At 49.9% G+C, this 21,654-nt stretch overlaps 1 protein-coding gene across 1 annotated transcript in view; it reads left to right on the forward strand.

Annotated features, from left to right (window-relative positions):
• Positions 1 to 21,654, forward strand: part of LOC118789502 (alkyldihydroxyacetonephosphate synthase, peroxisomal-like) — a 47,103-nt gene that overhangs the window by 12,616 nt on the left and 12,833 nt on the right. Inside the window, exons 7-16 of the mRNA XM_036545964.1 lie at positions 580 to 659; positions 2,389 to 2,469; positions 3,453 to 3,578; positions 4,154 to 4,262; positions 12,037 to 12,164; positions 14,203 to 14,254; positions 18,626 to 18,702; positions 18,823 to 18,935; positions 20,895 to 20,964; positions 21,343 to 21,404. Coding sequence (XP_036401857.1) covers positions 580 to 659; positions 2,389 to 2,469; positions 3,453 to 3,578; positions 4,154 to 4,262; positions 12,037 to 12,164; positions 14,203 to 14,254; positions 18,626 to 18,702; positions 18,823 to 18,935; positions 20,895 to 20,964; positions 21,343 to 21,404 — 898 coding nt within the window. The remainder of the gene's footprint in view (positions 1 to 579; positions 660 to 2,388; positions 2,470 to 3,452; positions 3,579 to 4,153; positions 4,263 to 12,036; positions 12,165 to 14,202; positions 14,255 to 18,625; positions 18,703 to 18,822; positions 18,936 to 20,894; positions 20,965 to 21,342; positions 21,405 to 21,654) is intronic.

The following is a 21,654-nucleotide window of genomic DNA, read 5'->3' on the forward strand; positions in this document are numbered from 1 at the left end:
GCACTTCTCTGCGACGGTGTATGGACAGATGGCACGCAGGGGCTGAATGAGGAACAGTAGACCAGTGACACTGCTGGAGTGGATCTGGGGTCAGGCGTTTTTGCAGAAATTCGACGAAAATGCTAATGACCACTCTGAATGGCTCCAAAATGGCCCGGTGAGGGGCCAGGCACGCTTGAAATTAGGCCAGTGAGAACCTAGTGGCAGGGTCTGAGCAGTCCATCTGCACGGTGATGCCTGGTGCATCAGTGTGTGTTTCAGGGTGTTTCATCTGTCCGCTAACAGAGGACATGGGTTAAGGTGGCTGTGTGCCGGGATGTCGTTAAGTTGGAGATCGGCTCCACCAACACACACGCTGCATTGCTGTCATTTAGCAGACCCTCTTATCCAGAGTGACGTACCGGTCGATCCATTTGTACAGCTGGATATATACTGGGGCAATTGTGGGTTAAGAACCTTGCCCATGGGTTCAATAGCGGTGTTTCAGCAGGGAATCAAACCAGGGAATCAAGCCCTACTCCTTACCACTATGCCCCCCCCCCCCCCCCCCCCCCCCCCCCCCCCTTTCTTTTTCTGCAGGAGGGACCAGCGTGTCCAGTGCCCTGGAGTGCCCCCCGGAAGAGACCCGGTCCATCGTCTCCCTGGACACCTCACAAATGGTGGGTAGTAAAAACGATTAAAAAACAGCCAAGACCTTGACCTCTGATCCCAGCAAAGCTCCTTCCTCCTCCAAGCAGGCTGGCAGAGGGGTCTGCTGCCTTCAGTTCTTTTATCTTTTGTTCTTTTTCTTTTTTTATCGTTTTCAAAGAAGGCCTCATGCTGTTTTTAGACGTGTTTTTATTACACTTAGCAGCAAAAAGACGGAACAGAGAAATCTAAAACTTAAAAGTATGTGGAGATTGAGTTGTAAAATATTCATCTGGGTAAGATCACAGAGTGGCTTTCCGTTGACTGTAAGCGCCAGCTGTATAGTAGTCTCATGTGTCAATATGCCGGAAGTGTGTGTGGTTCTGGCATGTAATCAGAAAAGCCTTCATACAGGGTCTGTTTATAAGGTGGTGTTTCGCAGACCACACCCACTTGAATTCCGCCTGCAGGAATCTGGCATACTGAGCATGTGCAGACAGGATAGGCGCCATCACACAAGCAGTAGGCTCAGGAGACACAGGTTTTAAGCGAAGTTCCCAGAGGGAGCTTAGGTCCACAGTTTAGCTCCAACAAAACATTGCACAGTCTCGCTAGTTGAGCTCACCTTTGGTGATGCGTTAGAGGGGCGTGGTTTGAGGCTGATTGGCAGGGAGTTGCCTTCACCACCAACTGCATTGGGGCTCCTCCCACACACACACACCTGAGATCAATCACCCCTCTTGCACGCCTGCCTCTCTCGGCGAGAGAAATGAATTCCTCACAGAAAAGTGTCCCCACCTCTGCTGTGATGCTTTAAAGGCAAGTCTAAATTCAGAGGCCCTAACTAAAATGAATGGCCTGTGAAGGAGAGGGGGCGTGTTTCATTGATGAGTAAAGCGTGGAGGTGTGGGAGAGCGAGCTCTCTGCAGGGTTGATAAAGTAAAGCTGTGGACTTCCACTCCGCCGAAGCCTTAACCTCTGTCTCTTGCCAAGCCAGTGGCACAAACACCGGCACACTGACCTCCGTAACAGAATGGCCGGGTTGCGGTGAGCCACAGGTATGAGTGGCAGGATATGACAGGATACTGACAGTTTATTACCCGCCCTGGTGAGTTATTGGTGGACGCTGTCGAGGGTGCCGGAGCTGTGTGGCTCGAGAAGCTTGGAAGGCTCACTGGGTCGGATGTTAAAATGAGGTTAACCTCCGGAGTCCGCCCCTCTCTGGACCCCTTGGTCCTCCTCTGGGGTGCTCGTGCGAAGCCTGCCGTTTGGACGGCATCACCAACACCCCCATATGCCCTGCACATATGCCTCGGTGTGAATCGCACCGGTTTAAACGGCACCTTAAGTTCTTAACATGTGCCTTTTACAGAGTCCATGTTTTCTACACCTTTCTTATGAGTCATGATATACTGGTCTTTAGGCCTTCCCTGAATGATGGGCCCCGACAACTGGAATGAATTTAGGAGGCATAATTCAGTGGGAGTGGGTTGTCTGAGAGCACGGCGAGGACAGTTTCAGGTATATGCTGTCAGCGCCCCTGCGTTTTAATTAAAATTCACTCTCCCTAACCCGTATCAGATGCTGGCGGCTTCTAGGAGTCTGCTTTTAATTTGACTAAAAACCCCCGAAAGAGCTTCGGAGGGGAAAAAAAGGTTTTTTCTTTTTATGTTTGATATAGTGGTATAAGTTATGGAGGATAATGAAATTTTTACGACGGCGGCGGCGGCGGGCCTCTCCGCCTCTTTGTGTTCCCTCCAGAACCGAATCCTGTGGATCGACGAGAAGAACCTGACGGCGCATGTGGAGGCCGGCATCATCGGGCAGGACCTGGAGAGGGCGGTAAGGACCAATCGCAGGGCCGCAGCGCCTCCCTTTTACGCCGAGATGCACGCGTCGTCGTCAAAAGGACGGGACCTTTGTAATGTACAGGGCCTGCAAAAGGGAGCACCTTTCGGGGTAATCGTTTCCATCTGCTCGGGTTTGATTTACGCCCGTGGGGAGAGCGCCCGCGCCCCTCGCGCCATTGGGCGGGGCTGCCACGGCAGCGTTCCTCTCTCGGGCGGATCCGCCCGGAGGCGGCGGGGCCTGGCGTCGGAAACGCCGAAGGGCGCTGATCGAAGTGCAGGCAGAGAGCAGATGGCTCCATCAGGCTAATTTAGAAAAATGGAAGAGGGGGCCGGCGGTTGATGCAGGAGACCGCACGTGCGCCGCGTCCCGAGCAGACGGACCCCCTTTGCATATAGAAAGGCCAATTTGGAGGAGCAGATGGCTCTGTGTTAAAGCCCCTTCTTCCTGGGGAGGTTTCTGTTATGTGTGTGAATGTGTGTGTGTGTGTGTGTGTGGTTTTCTTTTTTTCTCCCGACTGGTCACCTGGTAGAGTTCGGCTTATCCCTTGATGAGGGACTGATGTGGCGCTTGACGTGGGGTGTGCTCCATGTTGCGACCCTGCAGTATAGCGCAGAGGGCTATTTATGACTCTGATGGGGTTCACCAGTAGAGTACTACACCGCCTTCCCCATGTTTTTTGGTTTTTATATCCGTGCAGGCTGAAGCATTTTGGATAGATATGCATTACCTCATACTCCCGAAGCCGTAAAAAAGGCACACAGAGCGTATGTGAAAACAGCGTAGTGACTCTGCTGAGCAGAACCAGAGGGCTGTTTTTCAAAAGCACAAGGAGTTCGACGTGAATGGGTGATGACATTATTCAGTCTGGGGCATGATATGCACTCCCTGACAGATGGCTTTGTGTGCATGTGCACGCGTGTCCGTGTGTGTGTTGCATACATGAAGGTTCTGATCCGAATTGCGTCTCCATTCAGCTCAACGAGAGCGGCTACTGCACGGGACACGAGCCCGACTCCATGGAGTTCAGCTCCCTGGGCGGCTGGGTGGCCACCAGGGCATCCGGCATGAAGAAGAACATCTACGGCAACATCGAAGACCTGGTACGTGCCGAACGTGACACGCAGTGCAAATCTACAGAGTTCACAGGCTGACGTGAGGTCGCCTCCCGCGAAACACAAACTGATATCTGGTAAAGCACTTCCCTGACCTTTGATGTGCCTTCAGTTACACCCTGATTTTATCTCAGTGAGTGTTTTTTCTGTGGGGAACACAATACATTTTTTACTTCCAACTCAGTCAGTAAATGATGATGCTCACCATTAGCGGTTGGTTGGGCAGACGCCCTTATCCAAAGTGACTTACAAGTGAGGCAGAGTACAAGCAAAAGCCATACACGGAGTCACAATATTAGAAGTGCTGCATGACCAAGTTTCAATAGTTGGCCAGACAAGGTACAAGCTAGCTGGTAGAGGCACAAGTGCGTTAAACCATTAATCATCTTTTAATGGAAAAACAGTTTAGTACGTAAGAAATTGCTTTAGGTGGTAGTGATTCCAGGGATTGAACTTCTCTTCTCCATCAGTGGTAATGCTGTAGGTGTAGGCGTTAGCTCTTCCTGTGCTGTGGGGAAACCCAGAGGCTGCTCAGCCCGCTGTTGTCTCCCCCTTTGGGTCAGGTGGTCCACATAAAGATGGTGACCCCTCGCGGAGTGATCGAGAAGAGCTGCCAGGGCCCACGCATGTCCACGGGGCCCGACATCCACCACTTCATCCTGGGCTCTGAAGGTAGGCCCCTCCGCCCCTCATCCTCACCCCCACCCCGGCTCCGCTGCGGCCATGTTGAGTTCTTGTCTGGACCCGGGTGGCCAGCGTGGGGTTCACGAGCTTGAGGGTCGGTTAGATGACAAACCCTGATGTGTCGGCACAACACCCCCAAGAAGGAACCCGCTCCCATTTCCACTCTGCACACCACACACGTGCATCTAACCTTCACTGGCACACCCTGTCCTTTCAGTAACCCTGGGAGAATACTGCCGTGTGCTGTATGCCTCCACCTAAAGGAGGCTATGCGGCTTGCAGCACCATAGCGGTGCTCGGTCTCTGCGGTCACGCGCGCGGCCGAGCCAAGCCGTCGGCTTGGAGACCGAGGGGACACGCACAGGCGCTGTTATATGTGTCTCTTCTGTCTGCCTCTGTGAGCATAATAATCCAGGCATAACACCCTCCCTAAGTGCAGCTTGCTAGCTAACGTAAATCGCCGCCAGTTATTTAACGAGCTGTTTCGTTTTTTTTTTTTTGGAAGGTTTTGAAGACAGCCCTCAAAATACAAGAGATAGTAGGTCTACTGTTATTTTAAATGTGGCAGGATTTAAATCTTCAGTACGATAACATTACTTAGGGAGCCTTAAACCTGTGAAGTGGCCAGCTACTAAAATGAACTGCATTGAAATTCTGCAGGTGTGACTGAGGCACGTAAGCGTCGTGTTTGTAAGGTTGCGGCACAATAAACTGCATTCACTTACGCGTTACTGCACCAAGTCGGTCAGGGCCTCCCGAGCCTCATGGGCTATGAACTGTAATGCCTCTTTAGTGCTCTTGCGTTACCATGGCAACTCCAGCCCTGGCCAATGGCTGTGGTTCCTGGGGTGGCTATCAGTGCATGTGCTGGAAAGAAAGCGAGTGGATAGTCATTGCCTGCAGCTTGAACACACACTCAGGGTGCCTCTGAAACGCTCAGTCATAATTTTGCTTTTGTTCACTGCTTAATAGTTAATCTGAAAACAACACTGCTTTTCTGGTAACTCTTAAGCCCTGCCCAGTTGACCGCTGGCCCAGATTGCTGTAGGGCAGGGCCTTTTTAGGCTTTTTGAGGCACGGTAGTTTCATTGGTCTTAAGAAGTATTGTCACTGCTTCAGGAAAAACATTGTTCACAAAAATCCTCTGAGACAAATAAGCTTCACTCAGGGATGTCTTATTTTTGATGAATGTTTTATTTTAATGTTTTTGCAGGTAGTAAATAAAAAAATAAACAGCCAAACAGAACTAAATTGCATATTGGAATATGCCATGCTGGTTGTGAAATCCTTACAAATACCTTACGAATAACACTGTACACTGTATACTGGTGACTGTAAAAAGGGGAAAGGATGGAGAATACAGACAGGGAGAGTCGGGGATAAGAACATGCTGTGCTCTTAAATAATCTGCTTTCTCTTTGAATGGCATAGAAAAGGCCATTCATTCATTCATTCCATTGATATTTCATGTATTTACAAGTTGAGCTAATCCTAATCCTGCAAAACCCAGCCCTTTTCATTTTTGACATGGAGGTATGGCTTAATGAAACTGTTTTAAAAACAAGAACAAGGGGCAGATTTCAACTTCATAACAATACTGCGAAGGGCAGCTTTATTTCAGAGTTATGAAGTCTTTGCATTGGATTGGCTGGTATCTGGCATTAATGTAGCAGGTGTGGGCTCTATACAGACACTCCCCCAGACCTCGCCCTCCACGCCCACTCCATGGCCCCACCCACCTTTGAGATAACCTGTGGAGCTGGAAAAAAGCTGGGAATGGGGATACAAGCTGGGAGTGTAAATGCCTGCAGTCAGGTGGGCGTGGCGGGAGGCTGTAAGCTGAGGAGTGTGCTGGAGGAGTTTCAGGCTGGCGCACTGGCAGACAAAATGCCTAATCTGCAGGTAATGAAAAGAATGCCCTGGCGACAGGTCAGGTTCATCTCTCGACCAATCAAACGGAGCAGAACGCCTGTCCATATATGGGTCTGTGAGCCCCTCTCCCTCCAGAGAGCAGACACTGTCAGGTTGTTCACGGCCCCGTTTGCAGCTGTAACACAGAGGTCCCTGGTAACTTAGACCTTTTTAGTGTGATGCATAATTCTGAGAGAGTTTTTAATTATAAAAACATTGCCATTCATAGCGGTAGTTAACTGGAGTGTTGCTGGAAGATACGTGCCACTGTTGACGGTAGTATCCATGTCTATCCAAGAAGGAATGCCGGTATGCTCATCATCTGGAAAGCCATTCTGCCAGTGCGTCATTGCCCTCGCAGCTGGGTAGGTCTGTAATCCCAAAGGAATGGCAATGCTGTGGAGTCAAGGTCTTAAATACTTGGCCAGAAAAAAATGGCAAAGTCTGGAAAAAATAATGATTATAGGCTACTGTTTAACATTAACATATTATTATCACAATACATGTAATACAATAATATTATATTGTACTATCTCTTTCCGTGATAGCACCCTAGTTTTGATTGATTGATTGATTTTTATTTAAGTATCATGCAGACAATGGTGCTAAGCCAGTAGGGGCTTATGGGAGGTTTAAACAGGACGGCATTCATTAGGACTACTCTCCACACGCTTTAATGTCAGTGCCCTTTCAGAACAGCCCAGCTTGAATATGAGCTCCTGATTTCTTGGCATTGCCTGCCCAGTGCATTTGCATGATCCCATATGACTTTTAAATGGCAGCTCGTTGAGAAATTTTTAGGTCCAGGTTGTGATGTGAGGGGCCATGAAATGGCTTTTTTTGCCTGCTGATCATGTACCCTCAGCAGTCCAAAAAAAAAAAAAAAAAAGCTTAAAAAAATGGCGTGACCCCAGCGGGTCCCCGTAACGAGTTAATCAAGTCCAACGGAGAGGAGTCGACTGCTCGGGGCCGGAGAGGTCCTGAGGCGCGCGATCAGCATAATGATCTACGGCTCTCAGAATTCCCCGTTCTCAGGCCTTTCCTGCTGGTGTGATGCTGCGCACTGAGCATTCTCTCCCAGGGCTTCCACGGCAACCGCAAATGGTGAAGGCGGTAGAGGGCATCCCTGCCTGGTTTCTCTCTGCAGCGGGTAGAGGCAGGATTCATACTTGCTCATTAACAGTGGCGCTGTCGGGCAAGCAAATAACGTTTTTATCCATGCAATAAAAGATTCACCAAAAGCAAACTGTGTACTGGTAGTATATGCTTCCTTTCAGCATGAGAGGACATCTCTCACTTTGCAGTGCACAGTATATGATGTATCCAGAAGCTGCTGTACATTATTAAAGGAAAACCCATTTATAATGAATCCTCCCTGTTTGGGGTAAATGGTATATGATACATGAATAGTTAATCTGTCATATAATTTTGTAAACCTCTCAAGATCTGAAATGTGTAAACAAATTGGGAGGTTAGAGGAGTTAGGGTGAGGTGCTCTCATCTTTTTTTATTTTTGAGACATTTCTTTCATGTAATGATTGGGAAGTTTTTTTTAGCATTAGAATCTATAATTGGCCATAATAAAAGAGGCCTAATGGTCTTATAATGTTTTAAGTTTTAAAGCTTTATACCAAACCTTTATGGGCCAGCCAGTTTGCCATTTGGGAAAGATTTGGTGGCATTGTGTATTTCCTCAGTGATGAGGTTGGAGTCTAGGTCATCCATAGCCACATTGTACAGTTTAGGTTGATGAAAGAAATTTCTCCATGATAGAGGCAGGGGAGTTTGGAAACGTATAAATGTGTGTACAAAATCTTTGAAGAGGAAAAAAAAAAAAAAAATACTGTTCTCTTTAGATTTTGTCACTCGGGTACCAGTATTTGACCTTTGACCTTACCTTCTCTATTGCCCTGCTCCTGTGTGTCTTGCCGGTAATTTTTCCATCTTATCTGCCAACTCAGAGTGCTCGTTTTGTTTCAATTTTAACAGATGGTTGCTAACGCATAAGAATAGTGTTTTACTGATATTTCTGGTCAGTTGTTCATGTCTCTTACATTTTAGCAAGGACTGGTGTGAAATAATAGGAAACAACCTTTCCCCATTAAAAGTTTCCCAAGATATGAAGGAGAGCACTTGGGTCAGATTATTTTTATAGAAAAACTCAGACATCCTCTTGATCATGTAATGTCCAGAATCTTTATTTGTGAGTAAAGGGGAGTTTAAGAGCCGACTGTTGCTGTGTTTCATTAATGACAGCTTTAACTTTTAACTGAAGTGACTATGGCCTATGATCCATTATTAGACTATTGTGAAGGACTTGAATTCTTTCCTGAGATTTCAAAGTCTCTAAATCTGTCCAGTTCAGGAATGGATGCGAGTATATCCGACAAGACTAGAACATAGTCAGTATTTTATTTTAATTGAATTAAGTGCTTAGTTCTTGTGTCTGGTGTTTTCTCTCAGAGATAGATGGCTGTGTGAAGCCCCAGACTGTGGTATTTGCATGGGTGTCACTGGTATTTCTGTGTTTTGAAACTCCTCTTCGCTTCAGTGAGAAGCACTGGGGATTCAGCAATAAGCCTTTGTTTGCTTTTCATGTGCATTAAATATGGCACATAGGGGGAGTGTGCAGGAGCTCTTTCACATTTGATCATGAGGAGGGAGGGAGACTATGATCATGGGGGGGTTATAAACACACCCCCTTGCCACAGAGAGACAGGTCTGGATGGTCAGAATTAGAGGGGTACGGTTCCTCCTTGACCCGATTAGAACCACTTCTGTGTTCTTTACGCAGGACATGTCTGGTCTTGATTATGGCTCTGGAGTCATCTGAACAAAAAATGACCCTTCCCTTGTCTCCAGAGGCTTAAAGGAAACATTGGGAAAGGACTGATTTAACAAAATGTTTTAGGTTCCTCTATCGGCGCTCAGCTGCAGTGAAATCCACGCAGCCCTGCAAGGCCCACCAGTAGTACAGCCAGACTCTTTATTCATGGAACATAAAGTCAGTTCGGTGTGTTCCATAACGAAGATTCCGTCTCTGCCCTTGTGAAGCTACTACTGTTCTGATTCCCTTGCTTGTTGTGAACATTCTAGAAGGGGCGTGGTCTGACACAGAACATCCGCAGGAGTGCATGTGAACACAGACCAGAACCTCCTAGTGGCAACCAGAACCTCCTGTTACCAAGAGGAACCCCCCCCCCCCCCCCCGGAGTTACCGGAGGATGGGAGGAATGCGGGAGCTGAGTATCTTGTCGTAATAGAATATCTGTGGCATGGCATTCCCGTCGTGTGCAGCGACTGCGGGCTGGGGCTGCCTGACGGGACTGTGAATGAGGCTGTGGTGCTCTGTGGCGGGGCTCGTGCCCGCTCTCTGCCTGCTCGTGCGAGCGTGATAGGCCGGACGGCGTTGCCCTGCGGTTTCTTTGCTTCAGTGGATGAGTCACGCCTCCTTGTTTGAGACAGCAGATTGAGGTCAGGGCTGTAGAACCGTGGTGTTGTGTTCGCAAAATGGGCTTCTCGCAGGAGATTTTTATCATCAGGTTTGTTGAGAAATTGAGTTCCCAGTGTCTGGGGTATTTCCATCAGAAATGTTCCAAATGCCTAAAGCTGCCCCTGAGAAATCTAGCCTATTCTGTAGTGTATTCATAGACCTTGTTAAAACTGAAGCTACCCAGTGCCAGTGGCCAGCGCAGCGTTTCCGTGGCGATGCAGTTAACGGGACTGAGAGGGGGCGGAGAGGCTCCCAGGAGTGACATGTTCACCGTTAAGCCACTAGAGGGCAGCGCACAGTGTCTCATTACCAGCCTCATAATGGCACGCATCGTTCTCAGGAGCTCAGCTAATGGAGCCTGCTTGGATACTGTTTGTCGTCAAAAAAAAAAGGGCGATTGTTTTAATCACCAGACTAACGTGCGTGGCGACTTTGAGTCGGAGTGTTTGCATTAGCATTGAAGCGCAAGCGTCTCGGTCCAGAGGGCGTGTGGAAAGAGCACTCCCAGCGGAACCATCACGCGATCCTCGCTGAGCTGGAGAGTGCTGTCAAGAAACAATGCTTTGTCACATGCTCCTCTGCAGAATCAAAGTATCTGAAGTAGGGCGGCAGTGTAACATACTGGTAAGGAGCACAGCTGGTGCGATTCCCCACTGGGACACTGCCACTGTACCCTTGGGCAAGGTACTTAATCCACAGTTGCCTCAGTAAAATATCCGGCTGTGTAAATGGATAAAAACTGTAACCTATGGAAGTCGCTCTGGATAAGAGTGTCTGCCAAATGCCAGCAATGTAATGTACTGTAAATGCTCCTGATGTTTAGGGCATGTGTCTTTTCAAACGGTTTTGTGGTCTTGGGCATGGATCTGGCTGCTTTTTATGCCAGGGATTACCAGGGAATGTTGTCAGACCCTCCAGTGTGTGGGGAATCTACCTGTTTGAGGCTTAAATTGGGTGAAATGCGGGATTTTTGGTGTAGATTACATGGGAACTCTGTGGTCTACTTGATATTGTTAAAGACTGGTGTCTCTCAAAGCAGTAATGCTGCATAAAACTATCAGATGTTCATGAGGTTGTTAGGGGAGACATCTGTGTTTTTAATGGCGTGGGATCCGGAAGGAAGCTCATATTTAGGTTTCTTGTCTGTGAATTATGACCCTGTGGCAGTGTTTACGGTAGGGGTTAGGGCTATTTACTGGACTGTTTTATGAAGCCTCGTTAAGGTGAGGGCATTATCGAAGTCCCCTCCTCAGTTCCGGTTTTATAGTGGCAGTTTGCCCATGCAGTTTTTGGAGGGGGGGGGGGGCATTAAATATGACTCTCATTAGCATGTTTATCAAGGGCTGGGGGGGGGGTGTGGGGGGGTGTTGGAGGCGGTGGGATAAAGTCAAAAAATGGGCCAGGCTGTGAAGCTCTGGCACTGGCACTGAAGTGTGTTTCTTTGGTCCAACAGCCCTTTGCTGTATCTTCTCATTCTGTACGCGCACGCTGCAGGCAGATGCCCTTCGTATGCACTGTCACATGTGCGGTCCTGTGAACAGCGTGGTACCGACGGGTCCTCAGCAATAGCTCTGTGTGCTGTTGGGGCCTCCCATAATATTATTGCTTGATGGGAAATTGGGGTCAAACCCTGTGATACCTGCACCACCCTGAGAAATGGATCACGGTTTTAATGGAAACAGACCTCTGTGTCTTAGGACTGTAACCAGGAAGGGCTTTGATTTGATTTGGATGAAGAGGAGCAGTCTGTAAGTTTATCAGACCTTTCCCCTCGTTAAATGATATTCCCCGCTGAAAATCCAGTCGCTGTTTGGCTGTGAGCGATATCTGCTCTGTGAAGACTCTGTAAAGACTCTCTTGCTGCACTGCCTGCTTTGACCTGTTGGTGATGTTAAAAGCTCGACTTTATGAAGACTGTATTCCGAGGACTGGCTACCACAGGAGGCTAGACTTCGCGAGTAATTGAGTGTGGAACATGAGACTCAAAGCTGCTTGATCATTTTGGAGGTCAGGAATCACGCTGGGGGGGAGGCTCGTATAACCCCAGTGCTTGCTGGGTACTTCCTTTGATATGGCCGTATTGTGTTTTCTGATCCTCTGTGTCAGTAAATCTCAGTGGCTCCCCTGCGTGCAGGACTAAACCAGGCCGCAGAGGTGAAAGGTCATCTGTGGAGCACCAGCCCGTATTATTAGTGCAGGTTGTTACAGTATGATGTATTATAGCATTGTGATGAAATAATTATGAATGCTTAGAAAAAGGTTGGTAACATGTTTAACTAGGTAGCATGTAACACGTTTCATAGAAGAGTGTCTCTGTCCCTTGGCGTGACGGATGCATCTCCCTGTGCTTTTCCTCAGGAACCCTGGGCGTTATCACTGAAGTCACGATGAAGATCCGTCCTGTCCCCGAGTACCAGAAGTATGGGTCAGTGGTCTTCCCCAGCTTCGAGCAGGGAGTGGCCTGTCTGAGAGAGGTCGCCAAACAGGTACGCTTTACTAATGCATTTGCGCTTACACACACACACACACACACACACACTCACAAACATATACACACACACACATACACATACACTCACACAGACGCACACACACACACAAACTTACACACACATACACTCACACAGACACACACACATACACATACACTCACACAGACACACACACACACTAACACATCATATCATTTTACTTATGGCATGTAGCCATAAGGATTAAGTAGCATCATAATGTATAATGTAGCATTAAGGATTAAAGCTGTTGTACTGGAATTTTTTGTTTAACGTAAAGCCAATCATTTTTGTCACCACAAAGTTTTTTTTTTTTTGGTAAGGTGATTTTATTTGAAGTGCACAAAAGCAGAAATACCACCCGAGTGGCAATCGAGTAAAAAATTGGCACTGATAGGAGATCCTTACAAAGATTTCTGTGCTTGTTAATCATGGAAAATGTTCAAAAATGCAATAAGGATAGTTATCAAATAAATATCATTTCGTCTCACCAGCTGCCAGTGATTTAGGAATAGCAAAGTGCTCAAAGTGCTATCGCTCTAATGGGAGTCCCTCTGGATAACAGCGTCTGCTAAATGAATGTAATGTAATGCTGTGCTGTTGGTACCACATATTCCTGTCCTCACTGTGATCCCAGCTAATGAATAAATCAGTGTTGGTGAGGTAGAGATGATGCATACTGAGCGGTGTACAGCGCTGTGGTCTCGCTGACACACGCAGGACCATGGGGCCAATGGGGAAACATCGATCCCTGTCCTGCTCTCCGGATGGTAATGACGGGGGGGGTTAGGATCTTGTTGAAGCGGTCAGCAGGCGGTGGTAATGCTTAGCGCCTGGCAGCATTTACATCGGTCAGACTGAGCATGCTGAGGCCCCGAGGTGGCTGATGTGTACAGGATATCAGGCACGCAGATCGGTGCCGTGTCTAACTGCCATGCCGTGTGTTCTAACGGGGCTGCCAGATCACTCACAGTGCTTTGATGTTTTTATTTTGGGTGGGGGGTGGGGGGGTATGTAAGGCAAGGCCTGCAGAGAAAGTTCTGCAACCCCCCCCCCCCCGGTTAAACAGCGCTGATTGTATGAGAGGGCAGGCACTAATGAAACCATTATTGACCGCTGGGGTGCAGAGACCCGTTCGGCTGGTGTTCATTACCAGCGCTGAAATGAATTCAGCAGCAGGCGGGCCCGTTCCTGCCAGTGCACAATTAAAGTATTGATTAAGTTACCGTGCTTTATTAAGATGACCCACCCCCCCCCCCCCCAACCCCAAGAGGAATCATCCCAAACACACTGGATACTCCTGGGGCAACTTCATTTTTAGTATGCCCGGCTTGCCTTAATTTATCATGTGAAAGCACGGGTCCTCTGCTCCGGGTCCGAGATCACCGGGGACTTATTTAGCTGCAATTTGAAGCTGGTTAGATCTCCCTGGGAATAATAAGTCCTTTAGCACGTGAGGGTGACAGTTTAAGCTGTGCTCACAAGCAGGTTATTTGTCGATGCATGCATTAAGCCTGCCTGCAAAGCAAAGGGCCATTTTTCACCGGGAGGGGAGTGAATGCAAAGCAGAGCTCCTCCAGCCTCTGAACAACTTTAGAGAATATTGTCTCTGTCAGGTTACCTGCGGCCCCTCCCCTAACGGCTGCAGGAGGCAAGATGGAGCAGGCTCCGCTCTTGCTGCAGGGTCGAGGAGCTGCAGGGTCGAGGAGCATATCAGCTTCAGGCATTTAAAGTGAAGGTAAACTCAGAAAAGTACACAGGCAGCAGGTCCACGAGTGAGCACAGGCCGTTTTTTTTTTTTTAGGTGTGCACCAGCCTCGGGCCCTTAAGATGAAGGTAACTGAAGGTAAAGCAGACAGGCAGCAGGTAGATGCGGGATGTTTTGAACGCGTGGGCAGCAGGTAGATGCGGGATGTTTTGAACGCGTGGGCAGCAGGTAGATGCGGGATGTTTTGAACGCGTGGGCAGCAGGTAGATGCGGGATGTTTTGAACACGTTTCCTTTCCTTTTGCAGAGGTGTGCTCCCGCATCCATTCGGCTAATGGACAACGCGCAGTTTCAGTTTGGTAAGTTCGGCGCTCTTCGGCTGGATGTGAGAACTCTCAGGTGCTGTCATTTCAGTGCACCTCAGTCAACACCCTGTGGTCTTCCATAAGATGATAGGGTCTTATACATGATACCAAGTGGGAAGAAAGATTGTGTAGGTTTTAGTCAATCAAGGGCAAAACATAAAGTAACTCTTCTCTGCCAGCGGCAGGTTGTGGTGAAACAGCCACGGCTCCTGTCAATCCACTTTTTATTTGCACAATTATATATTTATATGGAAATATAGCCTCTACTGACTTGCATTGTAAAAAAACGTACGCTGGTTTTTACACAGAGTTTGTACGTTTTAGCACTCCTCCTCCAAGTGGCTCATACACTGCGGTACTGTGTTTAAAAAGTCATGTGGTGTTTACTAGCCCTCCTCAGACTTTCCATTCCCGTAACCGTGACCGCGACCGCAGTGACAGTCAGTCCTGCGTAACCTCCCTGTCCCTCCAGTGCGGGGAGTACGGTCCCTCTTGCTGAGGGAGCTCCACACTCAGGCACTTACTCATGTCCCGGGGCTGCCGGAGTTCAAGGCAGAGCCGAAAGATGAAGAGGAGAGGAGAGCAGGGGGGTGAGAGTGAGAGGAGGGGGGAAGGAGAGGACGCGGGAGAGGACAGGGAGGCCGGGGAGCGACCCCGTCCGGCCTGGAGGGGGACACGCGGTGTCCGTGGGGGAGTTCTCACCCGGCGGTTAGAGGCACATCTGCACGCAAGCTGGCGGATTGGAGGCCGGTCGTATATCTCCCCCCCGAGTGCGTTAGCCTCCTGTGCAGGGGCTGAGGGGAGGGGCCTGGAGTTCAGGGCAGCGGGGACCGTGTGACTGCTGGGTGGGTTGGCAGCTCCTGCTGTCCGCAGCCTGATGGAGGAGGGCTGACACTTCTGAGTGACTCAGGGCCACGTGGCCCCTCCACATACAGGCCTGATACGGCCTGGAATTCTGCAGAGGACCTGAGAGAGGGAGGGGGAAGGGTCAGGAGAACTGCGAGCTCTGAAGTCTTGTGTCATGCTTATCTGTGTGTGTGTGTGTGTGTGTGTATGTGTGTATGTGTGTGTGTGTGTGTGTGTGTGTGTGTGTGTGTGTGTGTGCGTACGTGCATGTAGCCAGCATACATGGTTCATATTATGTATATTTTATCAGTCTGTATGTGCAGTACTGTAAGTTCCTTGCACTGTGTGTTCCTTGCAGTGTCTTGTGTGTACATGATTTGTATGGGTATTTGTAGTATCTACATGTGTGTTCTGTGTGTGTGTGTGTGTCTCGTATATGGTTTGAGTGTGTATAGTATCTGCATGTGTGTGTGTGTGTGTGTGTGTGTGTGTGTGTGTGTGTGTGTTTGTATGTAGTGTAGGTGTGATAGACATTGTTGATCCACTCTCAGGTCTGAGTTAAGTCTCGGTAAAGGAGCAGCATATAGAGTAGTAGTCTCTCAGTGAGGCCTGGCTCTGACCTAACTGTAACCCTAACCCCCTCGGTCAGGGTTTTGGTGAGGAGGGCGTGACAGGGGCAGGGTGTAACGCCCCTGCACAGTCACCTCTCTCTTTCATAACGTCCCCATGAGCTGGAACCGCGTCCGCCCCTGCCGCGTGTCTCCCCGGGAGCGAAAGGTCCTGTTTATCTAAAACAACGGCAGCCACCCGCAGTAAAATGGATGCGGAGTTAATAGCAGATTTACTGCTGAGAGAGGGGGGTAGTATTTATTGGACGCCTTCTGTTCCTAAAGTCAAAGCAGACTCCATTACGGTTTGATTTGTCTCTCAAGGCCCATTCATCACGCGCCAGAGAGCTGGAGGAGTCCCGCCGCACACTGTGTTAATGTGGACACACTGGAGCGTCACAGGCACTGTGTTAATGTGGACGCACCGGAGCGTCACAGGCACTGTGTTAATGTGGACGCACCGGAGCGTCACAGGCACTGTGTTAATGTGGACGCACCGGAGCGTCACAGGCACTGTGTTAATGTGGACGCACCGGAGCGTCGGGGGCATCCGGCTGAACGCAGGAGCCCCTCAGTGCCTTAATATCAGCTCTTACGCAATCTGATCTTCTAAGAGCAGTCAATAGACTTTACTGTGAATAATACAGTAGGTAAGTAACCAGTAAATAATAGGTCAATATAACACAGTGTGGTCTTTACAGGAAGACCCAAGTAATGGGGGGAACTGAAGATGTCTGCCACTGGAGGGTGGCTACGGGGAATGGCGGAGCAGGTGACACGAGACACTGTTGTCAGGTGACTGGAGCTGGTTTCCTTAGCGATGCGGTCATCAAACCAGCATTCCCCTCGCCTCTTAGGTTTCTGCGGTCATAACAGCTCCAGGTCAAAGGTGGAAGAGGAGACTCTGCAGGGGCATGGCGTTTTATTTCTCTTGCTGACCCTTGTTTGTCAGGTACCGTTTCTGGGGCAGTCTCCGCCTTTGTCGGCTTATGAAGCCGCCAGCAGTGGGATCCTTCCATTAACTTTTGATTTGTTCCTTACCTCGGCCGTCAGCCTTACCTCAGTGCCCAGTAAGGGCCTTCGGTGGGGCACCGTGGCCGTTCCTTTGCGGCAGCCTTGGGCACTCCCTCCCCCCGCGTAAAGCTGAGCCTGTCGTCGTCGCTTCGGTGGCTGAACACAACACAAGTGGAGGAACCGGAGCGCGGTGAACGGTGACCCGCGGCGGCAGTGGTGCCCGGCTCTCACTGCGCTTTGCTAGTTTCGTTTTGGCGATCTCATCGAGCGGACCTGGGGAAGGCGGCTTCAGCTCCGCTGGGAGCTCATTATCTCCCATACTTTTCCAGCTTTTTCACAGACTTTGCACTTCTTAGCATCACGGAGGCAGGACCGAACCAAGACGACGCTTCTTATCTTTTTTTTTTTTTTAAAGCTAACAAGTGAAACGTTAACGATTTGAACTTCCAGCGCGGTGTCTTATTAATGACTCATTTTCACTTTTTAATCACCTCCGATCCTTGATGGATAGATCTCAGCTGTCAGGCCTGACCCCTCATACGGGGACGAGGTGTGAAATCAGGGCAGCTTATCTGAATATGTTAGATGACGGTGGCTGTGTGGGGCACGCTAACACGCAGGGACGGGGAACGTCAGGCCGCTTAATAACACAGGAGAGGGGGACGCAGGGAGATCTGCCTAATTGGGGGGACTGTGGGCTTTTTTGTTTTTTTGGGAGGCCTAGTTCTGACTCCATGGTCCACTGAACGCGCTTTTGATAAAAGTCCTGACCCGCGGATTTCAGGCTTATGTCTCCCAGTGCGGCTTCGCCATAAACACACGAGCCAAGTAGCTTTTCAGAGTTTACGGGGTTTTTCTTTCCCAGGTCAGAAATTAATTACACGATATTTTCTGAGTGACCCAGGCTGAGTTGGTGGACGCGGTCTTCGGGGCTCGCCTGCCTTTTCAGCAGCTCTGACATTCACAATGAAACCTTAAGCAGTTTTCATTCAACAGCGCTAATATTCACAGCTCCTAAAAATATGTAATGCATAAGTTATTTTAAAAGGGGAGAAGGAAACCATCAGCTGAAGTATGTTGGTGGCTTTGTACGGCTCTTTGTATGAATTTAGTTGGATCACTGTGAGGTTGAAGATTCATTTGTTTAGTTTGTAATCTAAGGGTAAAAAAAAAAGATTCTTCAAGCAGGTCATTCAGATTAGTTCATTTTGTGCTGCATTGTGTTCGGGTGACCCCGGGGGGCTTGGGAGAGGGGGGTTGGGGGGTGGGGGGGTGGGGTTTGAGGAAGCAGTCTTGATTTTGGAAACGGAAATAATGAGGAAGTGAGGTGGGCGAAGAATCCGCGAGAGACGCGCCAGAGCAAACGCGGAGCCGCTCTCGTGCGGTGCGGCCGGCTACTCCGCTGCTCCCCCGCTGTGATTGATGGCTGCCGCTTCCTGTCCGCTGTGTCATTTTCGCTTGTTGGCCGACGCTTTATTGTCCAATCAGGGATAAATCAAAAGCCGCGAGCGAGGAGGGCGGATATCGCCATTCCGACCCGGCTTCCCCCGTGGAGCTCACACTGATTTATCGGCTCTGTCCTTGGCAGGCACTCGGCGGCTGTAAAGTTATTTGAATGTTACAGTTTATTTTCCTCCCATTGTTTAACACCCAAATAAATCTGACAGCAGAGCACCCTTTAAAAATCTGGAGGAAACAAGCCGGAGAGGGGCGGGCTGAATGTTGGGGGCGGGGTTGTGGGGGGGGGGGGGGGGGGGGGGGGGGGGGGGGATGTGTGTCCATGAACACAGTTGTGAATTGGGGACGTGTTGTGTGAAAGCGCTGGGGGGGGGGGGGGGGGGGGGGGCTGTGGTCACCCCCGCCTGAGGGAATTCACCTTTGTTTGAATATCTTCCAGGTCACGCGCTGAAGCCTCAGGTCTCCTCGATATTCACGTCGTTCTTAGACGGCCTGAAGAAATTCTACATCACAAAGGTACGCCTTCATTTCCACTGCAAATCCCCGCTGCGGTGCGCTTTGAACCCCTAAAAACACTGAGGGCCACTGAGAATGAAGTGGTGCTCTCTTTTTGCTCTGATCCCCCCCCACACCCAGTTCAAAGGCTTCGACCCCCACCGCCTGTGTGTGGCCACCCTGCTGTTCGAGGGCGACCGGGAGAGAGTACTGCAGCACGAGAAGCAGGTCTACGACATCGCCGCCAAGTTCGGGTGAGCCCACCCCCCCCGTCCCCTGTCCCCTGTCCTCTGTCCTTCAGCAGCGTGTGACACCTCCACGGCTTCAGAATGCAAATGTGTTACAGTGGTAATTAATCTGAGGTTTGAAACTGAGATTGCCTGGGGGGTGCTGCACTGGGTGTACACGCACAAGTATACACCCAGGGAGATGCATACTTCTGTGCGCACACACACACACAAACACATGTGTACACACACACACACACACACACGCACACATACGTACACACACACTACAACACACATGCAGACACTATACACAATCAAACATACCATAAACAACATATACACACACACACACGGTACACATATGTAGACACTACACATACTCATACAAACCATATACAGAAAAGACATACAGTCATAAGTTACGTATAAGGTAAGTAACTTACAGTACTGTATATACAGACTGCTAAAATATACATAAGTATTGCATACACAAGACACTGTGACAGTCCAACTGTGGAAACACCCCCACCCCTCCACTCAAAGAGGGTGAGCAGGAGGATCGTTTCATTGGCTGTTTGGTTCAGTGGGCGGAGTGAGGCAGGGATCCCGGAGACCCCGCCCCCGAAGGGCAGCAAAGGCCTCCTCTAAACAGCGGCGTGATGGATCACCTGTGGCTGTCCCCCTGTCACGGCGGGGTCGGGCAGCTCACCCTGTGAAGGGGGGGGTGAGTAATGGAGTTTGGAGATTCTCCGCCTGCTCTGATGGATTTGGGGACAGATCAATAGAGGCCCCCGCTGGAAATAAGTTATCTGTCACAGGCGGGGAGAGACAAACCGGCCGTCCGACCGGGGCTCCAGCCCTGACAGCAACGGCGTGTTCTGAGGCGATGGTTCCACATTAAACTCGTCAGTGCACCGACCTCGGTCCTCTCCTTCCCTTTAACAGTGTTACAGGAAACACTTTGGAGCCCAGCTGATGTGGCCAGGGTGATTGTAAAGAGAGATGCACATTGGACATAGCCTGCAAAGCCATAACGTGAATAACCGTGTGCTAACAGATCAGCTGGGCTGGACCAGAGAGAGGTGGCATCTGAGCCCAGCTCGGCTCCGGTTCACAGGGTCACCCTTGGAGAACGTTCAGGAGAGAGGAGCGCCTGCGTTTAGGCCATCACGCGAGCCTCTCGCCCCCCTTCCTCTCTCTCAATAACATGTGCTCAGTGACTCAGTGTGAGAAAAGTTATTAAAACAAAAGACCTGGAAAAAATATTGTTTTTTTCCACTGACGTTTGTTATTTGAGTTTGCTGGAGTTACTGGTGCCCACTGTCTGTGCTTACTGCTCCCTGCTGAACAGTTTGACTCTTTTTTACACGCACAGGTTGGGTGTGTACCAGATTTCTATAGCCAGATTAGACTAGACTAAAGACTAGACTATATAAGAGATAAACCACACTGTGTGATGTGGAAGATCATGGATGGCACCCTGCAGTGGGTTGTACCTCAGTGAAGTGCTGGAGTCGGTGAGCTCTGTCATTCTTTATTCACTTTCACCTGAACTGTCGAAAGAGGTTAGCCGCAGAACAAGGCGCTGTGGTTTTGGCTTTTGACGTTTTGAGAACCCCTTTTTTGATTCATCGCCGCCTTTCGAGTGATCGATCGTCCTGTCTCCGCGAGGGATATTCGCTTTGGGGCCAAAAGCGGGCAAATCAATGAACCGGTTGTCAGTTTGCGGTTTGCGGCGATGTGTTTGGGCAGCCAACGAGATGGCAGTGATGTGCTCGTGCGGCCAATGGGGTTTCGAGGGCGGAGCAGGTGTCCCGGAGGGCCTGGGTATTGACGGACAGCTGGGTGACCCCTGTGGGGCCGCTGAGGTCTCCATCATTGATGAACGCAGGGGTACTGACAGCGGGCAGCTGCGGGCAGGCGGGGGGCGGGGGGGGCTCTGAAAGGGGGGTGTTAAATATTAACCTGGTTATCTGCTTCCAGGGGCCTGGCAGCTGGAGAGGACAATGGGCAGAGGGGCTACATGCTGACCTTCGTCATCGCTTACCTCCGGGTGGGTCACCGCCCCGCGATTTTGGACACACCTCTTTCAGGCTGAAAAGGCCCGGCTGACCGCACACTGGATGTCCGTCAGTGCTCAGGGCAGACTGACAGGGCTGCACACAAATGCCTGGAGAGTGAGCTCACCCCAGCCTGCCAGGGTGACCCCTCCGCACCGTGCGGGCCCAGGAATTCACTGTGTCTAAAGGGATTGAGACGTTGGCAGGGAAAGTCATTAATAATGTAGCTTTGTTTAGGTCCCTTCTGTCAGAAAGCACACTGCTGTCCTGGGACCTCTTCCCCAACACAAAGCCATCTGCCGCTCAGACTAGTGAGGCTGTCAGGCTGTGGATGCTTTCTTCGGGGTGCTAATTGTCACTTTTCTCTGCAGGATCTGGGCATGGACTACTACGTGATTGGAGAATCGTTTGAAACCTCAGTGCCCTGGGACAGGTAACAGCAGGACTAGCCTTCTGCAAACACTCACTTTAGCTAGAGGTGAAGGGGGTCGCTCTTTTCCTTCTCTAACTTCACACACAGTTTTCAGGGGGAGTAAACGGATCACACAGGCACTGACTGTCCTCTGACCTTTTATGACTGACCGCTGGGGCGGCTGATCGTGGGTCTCTGACCTTCAGCTGTTTGCTGCCGCCACGCAAGCGCACCCCAGTCAGACAGGAGGCAGAGGGGCAAAGAGGGGCAC

This window comes from Megalops cyprinoides, chromosome 14 (genome assembly GCF_013368585.1).
Source record: "Megalops cyprinoides isolate fMegCyp1 chromosome 14, fMegCyp1.pri, whole genome shotgun sequence".
NCBI classification, from domain to species: domain Eukaryota; kingdom Metazoa; phylum Chordata; class Actinopteri; order Elopiformes; family Megalopidae; genus Megalops; species Megalops cyprinoides.